The 10726-nt window shown below is 50.9% G+C and overlaps 1 protein-coding gene across 1 annotated transcript; it reads right to left on the reverse strand.

Moving 5' to 3' along the window:
* Positions 1-564: 564 nt before the first annotated feature.
* NKRF (NFKB repressing factor) lies at positions 565-10045 on the reverse strand. The gene is made up of 3 exons (XM_079318559.1): positions 9694-10045; positions 5359-5480; positions 565-3372 (listed from the first exon to the last, which is right to left on the reverse strand). Exons 1-3 carry the CDS (start codon positions 9909-9911, stop codon positions 1400-1402), a joined length of 2313 nt encoding a protein of 770 aa, XP_079174685.1. The 5' UTR covers positions 9912-10045; the 3' UTR covers positions 565-1399.
* Between the last annotated feature and the right edge of the window lie 681 nt (positions 10046-10726).

Here is a 10726-nt window from a genome sequence, read left to right on the forward strand (position 1 = left end):
CTGCTCACCACTGGGACATTGTGAGGTTAGACATCCTCACCTCAGCCCTGAGAGCATTTTAGAAACAGAACAAGAGATGGGAAAAAAGGTAGAGGAGGGTGGTAATGATTTGGAGAGGCAAATATAAGCAGCAAAAAACTGAAGGTGATGGCTGAGACATGGCAACAGGAGCCCAGGCAAATGCACTGCAGTAGGACTGGCTTAGCAGTAGAGGGCATCTGCAGACCCCACTGCTGATAGAACAACCAGCTCTCTAGGCATGCCCCACTCCTGGCTCTCCAAGGTCAATTGCTATCCCTTAAGCATCCCAAGCACGAAGTGAGTGTTCTCCAAGGCTCAGGGCACTGTGTCCTGTAACCCTGCCAGCAGAGCAGCACAGATGGAGCTCAGAGGCTGCTTCCCCTGAGGAGGGAAGCATTCAGGTCTCCCAGGGGCAGAAGCCAGCCGTGGAGAGCTCCCACACTCACACATGGTCAGAGCAAGGCCAGAAGTTTCCTGGGGAATCGCCCTCATCAGACACGAGCACCGGTACAGGGATGGAGCAGAGAAATAACCAGGCACAGATTCAGTTTTGTTCAGGATTAAAGAGCTGATATTCCAAGTAAAAAAATAAGTTATATAACAGTCCTCACAAGCTACATGAGCATCTTTGAACGTGGGCTCTGCATTTACCTCCAGTTTTTCTATTTCACACTTCACCATGGTCTCTGCACATGTCCACTGTTCTCCAAGGTAGGAACACGCTGCAATTCCCTCAGTCCCATTTGCTGGCAATGAAGGCGCCTTCAGTGATTCTCAGAATGGGAAACTCAAGGTAGAAATCTATGAATAAAACTACCACTAAACTGGTTAAGGATTACATACTGTACATACACAGAGCAGAGACAAGACCTCGATATATGTATTTCTTAAACTAATCAAGTTTTCACACTTTTTTAATACAAAGTGTGACAAAACCTTTTTTTCCAGAAATAAAACTTTATTTTTGTTGTCATTAATACCAATTTTACATACAAGTTTATGCCTCCAACTGCATTTCCTTTGCTTTTTAATTTATTTTTTAAAGTTTTTTTTCCCCTTCTTTGTTCAAGAAGAATAAGGGACCTTAATTTTAAATGATGTCGAATTCCTTCTGTGTGTTTGCTATTACAAAACTATTAAATTGTGAAGGAACAAGTAATATCAAAGACACATACAGTAACAGCACTACTGCTTTTGGGTTGTGCTAATGTGCTTGAACAGAATTCGGTCGGTCCTAAACACCTAACAACATTTTAGAAATGATATTGCCAAAGAAAAATACTTTAATGTCATTATTACCCACAAGAAAAATGCAGCATCTCTTTCTTTAGTTGAGTGTCCAGGAAACTGAGTCTCTGGTCAAAGGGGACACCTCACCTCAGTTTGCTTGGGGCATGATAAGCTCATAATGCCCAACCTGGCCTTCCTGCTTCAGCTGGTCTAACAGATCTTCCTTGCGCCGCTTCCTGCTCACCACCAAGTATCTGTTGTGTCCCTGCCCATGGGATTTACTTTTAAGACCATATTTTTGGGCAATTTGATGTATCTGCTTCCGCTCATCCATGGTCAGTTCTCTAGAGAAAGTCAAGTCAATGTGACTGTCCGAGCGTGCATAGTTTCGAATGATCTCTTCAATATCTCTCTTAGCGATTCTGTTCACCCTTTCTACATCAAGCCCAAGTCCTTCCCTTTTGAACTGCTCCTTTACTGAAATAGGCTCCCTAATTCCTTCACCATCCTTCCCTAGGCCACCACCTGTCCAGCCCATCTTTCTTAAAATTTGGTTCCCAATGTTGTCTTCTTTGATCTTCTGTTTGAAAGCCTCTTCTGCTGATCGCCCTCGAATCTCATTTCTGGAGATGACGTCTTCGACAGTGCCTTTCTTCAGGTTATTAACAACAGTTGGCTGAGTCTTTTTGAGGATTTTCACGGCTTCCTCTGCTGCCTCATGCTTGACAGATTTCTTCACTCCAACTGCTTCTGCGATGAATTCATCTTCAAGCATCACCTTGCATTTCCATCGCATGCCTGCCATCCTCTCAAAGACGTACTCCACCGTCATCTTGTTGAACTGGGCGGTGTCGTTCAGGGTGCACACCGGGTTACTGGAGTTCTCGTAGATCACCAGGTCCTTCAGGTCCTTCTTCTTCCCAGAGCCCCGCGATGAGCAGCCCACTTTCTGCACCTGGGTCACTTTGAGGGATGCTATATTTGACTGCATCTTCTGCAGGATTTTCAGTGCCTCCTCAGCTGCTGCGTGCTTGCTGGTCTTTTTTGTGCCAAATCCCTCGGCCAGGCAGTGATCTTGGAGATAAACCTGACAACGCCACGAGCGGTTGGGCATTAATTCGTATTTATATTCAACAGACATTTTGTTATATGAGGCAGAATTGTTAAGTATTCCTATTGCATCGCTGGCATTCTCTGTGAGGACAAAACTAGTCCAGTGTTTGTTGGCATTTGTGGCACCTTTTGTGGCTTCAGTACCAGGCTGCATTGGGACACAGTCCCTGTTGGCAGCTACGAACTCGTCGTGAGGTTTGAGCGCGGGAGGGAAATCTGGGCGACACACACCTGCCTCACACACTACCAGGTCCTCGTGGTAGGTGTGCTTGAACTTCCGCTGCACAATTCGCACTTCCACGGATTTCTTCAGCAGCTTCACCGCCTGCTCCGCGGCTCGGTCGCGGGAGCCGTTCTTGCTGCCCGCGTAGCCCGTGGCCAGGTACACGTTCTGGCAGCGCACCTCGCAAGCGAAGCCGTCCGTCAGCAGCTTCTTGCTCTTGGGCAGGTCGGCTGGGGCAATCTCTTTCAGAGGAACATAAATATATTCAGGGTTTGTCTTGCATGCCTGAATTGAACGTGTCAAAAGATACGTGAAGTTAATTTTATCCGTCCCAGTGTTTGCATCTGGATTAGTAAGATTTTTCCAGACAGCTGCTGACAGTTTCTCCATAAAGCTCTGCTTCAGCATTATTGCTGACTGAGGGAAAGTCTCTGATGCAGATGGGGCAGTTGAAGGGGAAACAGAAACCTGCAAGGCGCTGCTTGTGGTAGAGTCCACACTATTCACAGCCTTCTTGGCTGCTGCTGCTGGGCTTGGCTTCGCAGGCCCTGAGCTGGAGAGCCGGGGATCCACCTCTCGTGCACTCACAAAAGAGTTTGTACAGTTTTCAGCTGGCTGTGCCACGCTGTTTGTATTTGGCTCCTGGTTCACCTCCTGTATTTGGTTATCCAGAGAATTGTCCTTCTCAGCGCTGGTGACAAAATGTATGGGCTCAAAGCGCGGTCGCACTCGGAACCTGGGGACCACCTTTTTGGGTGGCTCAGCAATCTCTTCTGGCTCTGGACCTGTGAGATAGAAGAAAATTACACAGTTACCAATATGTGCTGTGACAGGGAGACAGTGTTTTCAGAAAGTGATCTTCAAGAAGAGCCTGCAGGCTCTGAACACAGGATTTGCATTCCTTAGTCAAAATCCAAAAGGTTTCCTTCCAAAAGGCATTCACAATTCATCAAACAGCCAGTCATTCTTTTGCAGGTCACTACAGTGGTATTTCCACCTTCACAGCTACCACACAAAAATCTCTACATACTTAGTCACATGATACTGCCTTCCAGCATTGCACACTGACCCACTTGGTCATTTCTGAAGTTAATTTCTCCAAATCTACTAAATAAGTAAAACTATGGCCAACAAGACGGAACACCAGAGCTGAACTAGAGCCTCAGCTCTGACTCTGCTGCAGGGTTGCAGGATGATATCAGATAAAACTACCTTATCATCAGGTCTTCTCATCTGAGGTGGAACACAGTGGTACCAAAACCCCCTTTCCAAAACACACGGGGCTGATACTGACTTAAGCACATTTTCTCTCAGTTGCTTTGGGCTAAAGGGCAGCAAACATGAAGAAATCTGCCCAAGCCTCAAGGGACAGCTGCGGTGACTGAGGGCCCCGTTACTGACAGACCTCTTGTTTCTTCACCAGAAGAAATGCAAATGAGACAGACTATCCTGGTGTGCACAGCTACTGCAGAAAGGGAGAATCAAATAGCCGACAAGCAAATATGTTACATCTAAGAGATGGTTACACAAGGCTTCTCCTGTGGAAGATTCAGCACCCACATGCTGACGTGGTACATGTGTGTAATTTCATCGGAGGAGCAAAAGGCCAGCCCAGTGCCAGGAAATGCTGCCTAATCCAGTGCCAATGTGTGCAGCCCTGCTGCAGGTCAGGCTGTCTAGACATCAACCACCACAGCACAGGTATCAGCATTCAGCTTGCTGCAGGTGAAAACAACACCTGCACACAGCATCAAGAGTCCTTCCTTTGTACTGAAATCAGGTGAAAAAGCTCTTACACAATAAATCCTTTTTGCCCATTGGTTCTGACGAATTATGGCACAGTTTGCATTTCTTCCTCGTCTGTTTCTGATGGTTGCACTGCAGCAGCACCTAAAGGTTCTTGCCAGCAGAACAGCTCATTATGCCGTCCGTGCAACAAGCTCTGGAGAACCCTCAGGGCTGCTGCCTGTGACAGACAAAACACAGGAGAAGAGCAGTGTCTCCTCAGTTTTGCAGCTGACCCACAGAAGCACAGAAAGATTACTGGCTGTCAAAGTAAGGGAAGCAACTTTAGCAGAGCTAGAAATTATTTCCAAGCCCAAAGGAGTCCTGTGCTGTCTGACCATTTGTGCCTTAGGCAGCCACACTGCTGACTGACACGGGGGCCTGCCTGCACCCAGGCACAATTTCTGCCCTGCTCCAGAGGGAGGACAGGCAGCTCTGAAGGTACCATGGAGAAGCCAGCAGACACAGCCAACAAACTGCCAGCCTGTTGCATTTCCTCCACTGGAAAAGCTACAGCTGATCCCTAAGACCATAGGACTGGACTGACATATACAGCACTCTTCTGGGCCCAGCAGGGAGTGAAAAAAAAAAATAAACCAAAAACTAAACATCATATCTGCTTCCCATCCACTCAAAGCTCCAAACAGGCTGTAACTCAAAATCAATGAGGTGAACATCTCTATGTACATGTACAATCCTTCCTCAGCTCATAACATCACCCCTTACCACAGCAGACAAAGCCAGACAGGTATTCAATTCCAGACACCATCCCTAGGGGAAACCAATTACCTGATAATTGAAATGAAAAATGGTATTTTCTTAAGCAAAGACAGAAGTCTGTGTGAATCATGCACACAGCAGAGGAGGGGGAACTGCTCTGCAGTCCAGCAGAGCACACCACTGGCACCTCCCTGCATCCCACGCTCGCAGGGATGGCCACCAGACAGGGACAGGGAAGGGGTCATTAGCAGGGCAGATGTACTCACTGTCTGCTGGAGAGTGGTATCTCTTCAGCTTCCTGTTGGGCACCAACTCGTAGGACCGCGTCTCCCCGATGTCGATGCCTTCGGCCATCTTGAGAACCTTCTCCATGACCTGCAGGCCGTACCTGTGCGGGTGCAGCAGCAGAACCTCAGAGCCAGCCCCAGGGCAGCACACAGGCACACACACGCTTTTATTATGTACAACAAGAACTAAAGCTGCCTGAGACACAGCAGCAGGTGCAAGGGAGATGCTCCTCTGATCCTGCTGGAGCAGAGCACAGCGCTGACCACTGTCCCCCTGCCACAGGCACAGCCACACAGCCAACACACCAGCTGACCTGGCTCTGCATCAACCCACTTCTGAGCAAACCATGCAGCCACCACACTGACAGTGTTCTGAACTGAAATTTAAATACATTAGCTGACAAAATACAGTATTTGGCAGAGCTGCCAGGAGCACTGATAATGAACACTGGGGTGTGAAGGAGGAGCAGCAGCTTCAGTGAATCAAACATGGGAGCTCAGACTGGCACTGGAGCCCTACGTGGGGCAGCAGACAGAGCCTGCATGTCACCAACACTGCAACTGCCATGTCAGCTTACAAAGGCACCACTCAGCCTTCATCGACCACTCTTTAAAAAGCCAAACTAAATTCTAGCTGGGTGCTGTAAGCAAAATGTTTTAGGTTCCTGTACCATGAGAGGTGAGGTGGCTGTGACAAGCTCTGAGTAAATCCTGATCCTGCTGCAGCACCCACAGTTTCACTCAGGCAGGATGTGCATGGCACAGCCCTGTCCCATCCCTCTAGGCCTTACATCCCCCTCCAGCTCAGTTTTCCATTGCACTGGGGATCTGTCACATGATTTCGAGCCATTTGCACACTGAGACTGAACAGGAAAAAAACTCAAACCTTTCTATCCAAGGAGAGCCTACAAACACAGGCTGACACCAGCCTCTGACAGCTGCACACCATGGTTCAGAAAGGAGGAAGAGCAGTGCTGCATCTGCTCCATGGTATGTTCACCTTCCAAAGTCAGAGAGCATCAGGGCACTGCCCACAGACAGGAGCCCCAACAGCCAGGGCTGCAGTGATTTGCACCAGCTTCTAAGTACTGCTGTTTTCACAGGCTCTGGAAATCCACTCAAGAAAGGTTTTTCCTGCTCCTGATTTAGAGGGGCACGCAGAAATTAGATCCATATAAATACCTGTGTGAGAATTTAGCACAGACTATTGCAGTGCTTCCTTCACCAGCACAGCTCAGCCCTCAGAGGAGGCAGTGGAACTGGGAATGGGAAGAAAATTCCAGGAGACATCAAAGGGACATGAGATAGTGGTGACACCTACCACCAAGTCAGGGGTTAGGATTTTTCCTTTTATTGCTTTCTCTCATGAAACTTTGTCCCATCTGTTGCTAAGAGACAATAACAACCAGTACTTAAGAGAGACTAAAGAAATAGCCAAGATGAGGGAAGTGTGCAGCTTGCTACTGTCTTACCTGGGGGGGTTGTCTCTTTGGAAGGGAAAAGATACCATGAGATTTTGGCCAGGGGATGAGGAGCTGGGCTCAGCTCCTCTCCATCTCTCACTGTTGGTATTGGAGGAGGACAGTTGAGCTGCTGCTTAGTGCAGGGAGAATTCACTGCCACTGCCAGAGCCCAGCCCTGTACTGCTTCCCCTGCTGTGAGTGAGCCTCTGCTCATAAGAGCAGCCACTGAACTGTGACCTTATTAACACCTGGTCACACTGGAAAGGACCCTCACCATCTGTGTGGGTGCTTCAGGGGGAAAAAACCCCAAAAAAACCCAAAGACCCCCCCCCCTTCCCACAGGGGGGGATTTCTGCAGCTGCCTGGGGCTTCTTGCTACACTTTACCCCTGCACCCCAGTCCCCCCTGCCAAGGCCCCGCGGTTCCTGTTACATTTTGTTCTCCGCGGGGCCGGGAGCCCCCAGCGCCCCTGCTGGCCGTGCCCGGAACTGCAGCGCCCAGAGAGGCTGTGCCTGGGTTTGTGTTCTGTTCCTGCTGCTGGCCTTGCTCTGCAGGCACACACCAGCAAAGAACTGATGTTCCTTTCCCCATATCTTTTCCTAAAAGTCCCGTATTTTCAAAGTTACAATATTTTGGAGGGGAGGGGATCATATTTTCCATTCCAAGGGAGGTTCCAAGCTATCTTGGCAGGCGCCTGCCTTTCAAACCAAGACATGTCCTCATCCTCTCACAGCCAAAGGGGAGAGGAGTGGGAATCTGTTTCTCACTCTGGCTTACAGGGACGAGATGACATTACCTATGAAGGACAATATCCCTTTCCAGGAGGGTGTAAGGAAACAGTGTCAGATTTGACACCTGTCATTCTTCACAAAGGATGGAGATCTTTGGGGCTCATACTTCTGCTGGAGGTGGGGAGGAGATCAACCAGTCTCAACATGTGTTTGTCTAATCTGCCTAGAGGAATCCAGTGCCTAGAGCACCCAACTGAAATCTCCCTGCTGTGACTTTAATAGGTTATCCCTTATCCTGATCCCTGCAGCTCTGGAGCATAATGCCTTCCTGCACCACTGCCCCCATTCTCAGCCACCTTTAACATAACTGGGAATAGGAGCGCTTCTCTCTCCACACTTAAACCAAATGGAGCATTTCACTTAACCCCTTCCTCACAGACCATGTTTTCTAAGCATTCTGGACATTCTCCACATCATCTCCCAACAGAATACTCATTCAGATTTCATTACAAAGACTCTGATCTGATCTTCACAAAACCACAGAATAGTCTGAGTTGCAAGTCCCAGTTTTGAGTGAATGGCCAATACGTGGATTGAACCCACAACTCTTGTCATTATCAGCATCCTGCTCTAACTAGCTGAGCTACTCTGACAAACAGGTTGTCTTCAGCTGACAAGAAATCAGCATTAGGAAAACAAAACCCCAAACCAAACTCCAGACAACAAACCTAAGAGAAAACAACAAAAATCCCTCAAACTTTGAAGCTGTTTACTTGATAAATCAACAACTGCTCTTCCCAAACAGCAAAAGGCAGTACTAGGGAATGCTGTGGGTCGCTTCTTTCCCTAGGCAATTGTAAGTGAAGCTAGAATTGTTTTCACACTATGTTCCCTATGTTTAACACTATGCAGTGCTCCCAGCTAGACACACCAGCTCTGGGGAAACATCTTCATTGTAATGGCTCCAGACTGCATCCTGCCCAAATCTCATCTCCCCTGAGAGCTGCAGGTGAAGGAGTCCATCACAGAAAGTATGGGCAAGGACAGGCCTAAACTGCATCAGTTTTTGGGATTTGGAACCTTCCAACATAGTTGTCCACTTCTATTACCAGCACCCTGTAACTATATTGCACCATTCCCAAAAGCAGAGGCACAGAGAAGCTCCCTCACTAAGACAGCACACAAATACATTAAGATGGACCACACAGACTCTATACGAAGAAGACACTCTCAATTTTGACATATTACTCAAGCTTTGGAATTTGAAACTATTTTAAATCTATGTTTAATTTTGGTGTTTGCAGAGCAGAACAGTTTACTATCTGTCCTAGGGGCAAAAAAAAAGGAAACAGGAAGATCTGTATTTAAAGATACTGATTCTGCTCTGTAGAGATGACACAAAGTATTCCCCAACAAGGAGTATGGGATGGAACGTTATTAAAAGTCCATCTATGTGCCATCAATGCTTACAAGCTACTGTGTCACTGCAGTTTGCAGAAGTTGGTCGTTAAGCAACTGCTTCGGTCCTTTCGTCCAGTTAAAAACAAATCACATCATCAAAGGTGTCAGCGGAACGTGGGTGACGTTTCTGGAGATCTCCACAACCCAGCTAGGGACAGTACGGCTAGATGAAAGGATACGCCTTCCATTCTCCGCGCCTATTTCTCCCTTTTCTGCTGAGCGTTCAGGGGACTGTACAGGCTGCTTTGTACTCAGAGGGAAACTCTTTCCTCACTTAAAATGACACAGCACAGCACCACAAACTTAACGAGTCCTGGGGGCGGGACACCAAGAGCTACTTGCAAAACACACATAAACTTTAGCTTGCTCCTCTCCACACACAAACACCGACATATTCGAGCAAACTAAACTGGCCAGGGACAGGTTCTCTTGCATCAGCCCCTTTCATCCCAGCTTTTCCGCGGCTACTTTCTAAAATGCATCTGGGGCCGAGATTTAGCCACGACGGGAGCCGGTGCCCCTTCTCCCCGCGAGGGTCCCGTCCCGCCTTCAAACACCCCCGGAGCTGCCCGCAGCACGGTGCGGCCGAGCCCCCGAGCCCCGCCGTGCTGCGGGCGCGGGGAGCCCACAGCCCGCCCGGGGCGCCCCGCGGGGCTCACCTGCAGCCCATGAAGACGTGGTTGGTCCAGAGGACGGAGAGCGCCAGCAGCTTGTCGATGGCGGCGCCGGGGTACGCGGGGAGGTGGCGGAGGATGAAGCGGCGGCGCAGCGCCCATTGCCGGTCCGTCTCGTTGTACTGCCGCCACTGCTCCAGCGCCGGCTCGGGCACCGCCTCCGGCTGCGGCTCCGCCGGCTGCGGCTCCGCCGGCGGCGGCATGGCGGACAAAGGCCGCGGGGCCGAACCCCGCCGGGGGCGCGGACCCACCGGGTCCGGGCGCGAACGGCGGGACCAGGCCCCACGTGTGGACCAGGCCGCGGTTCGCCGCGCGCTACCGGGAAGCGCCGGCCCGGCCCGGCTTCAGCTCCCCGCCACCTTCCCCCCCCGGCCCCGCTCCCTGGCGGTCCCGCCCCGCAGGTGCCGCCGCGGTACCGGTTCCGCTCCCCTCGCTCGCGCGGGGCCGAACGGCGCGGCCCGGCCGGCGCCGCGTCACGTGGCCGCGCGTCAGGATCGCGCGAGACGCCGCGAGAAACAGCGGCCATGGCGGGGCCGGCGCCCCCTGGCGGCTCTGCCCCGCGCGGGAGCGGCGCTGAGGGAGCGCGGCCGGGGCGGCGCCCGGGGCACCCACGGCACCCGCGGCCCCGCTCCGCGCCCGCCTCCCGGCGCCCGGGGACCTGCCCCGGGCCTCTCCGAACAGCCGCAAGCCGCCCCAAGGGCCGGGAACCGCCATCCTCACCTCGCTTCCCCGTGCCCGTCCGGCGCGCCGGGCCCGCCAGCAGCGCACACACACACACACACCACAGCAGCCGCGCTGGCTTTCGTATTTTTTATTTAAAATGTACATGAAAATTAGAAAGGTAACAGGCGGAACAGTGCTGGTTCCTCAGTGTTTGCCGTGTAAGTACAGGGCGCGGTGCTGTTTCCACGCAGTTCGCTGTAATAAGGAGGGTGGCTCGGGGGCCGTGAGGGGACACTCACCCTGCCACCCGCCCCTGGCACTGCCACATCCCCCTGACTCCAAACAAGAGCAACTG

This window comes from Erithacus rubecula (assembly GCF_903797595.1).
Source record: "Erithacus rubecula genome assembly, chromosome: 15".
Classification (NCBI taxonomy): Eukaryota; Metazoa; Chordata; class Aves; order Passeriformes; family Muscicapidae; genus Erithacus; species Erithacus rubecula.

Coding starts and splice junctions, on each gene's coding strand:
- NKRF (XM_079318559.1), bottom strand. CDS start 9,911: ATGCCGCCGCCGGCGGAGCCGCAGCCGGCGGAGCCGCAGCCGGAGGCG. Junction 5,481..9,693: donor CACGTCTTCATGGGCTGCAG/GTGAGCCCCGCG, acceptor GCACCCGCACAG/GTACGGCCTGCAGGTCATGG. Junction 3,373..5,358: donor ATACCACTCTCCAGCAGACA/GTGAGTACATCT, acceptor TCTATCTCACAG/GTCCAGAGCCAGAAGAGATT.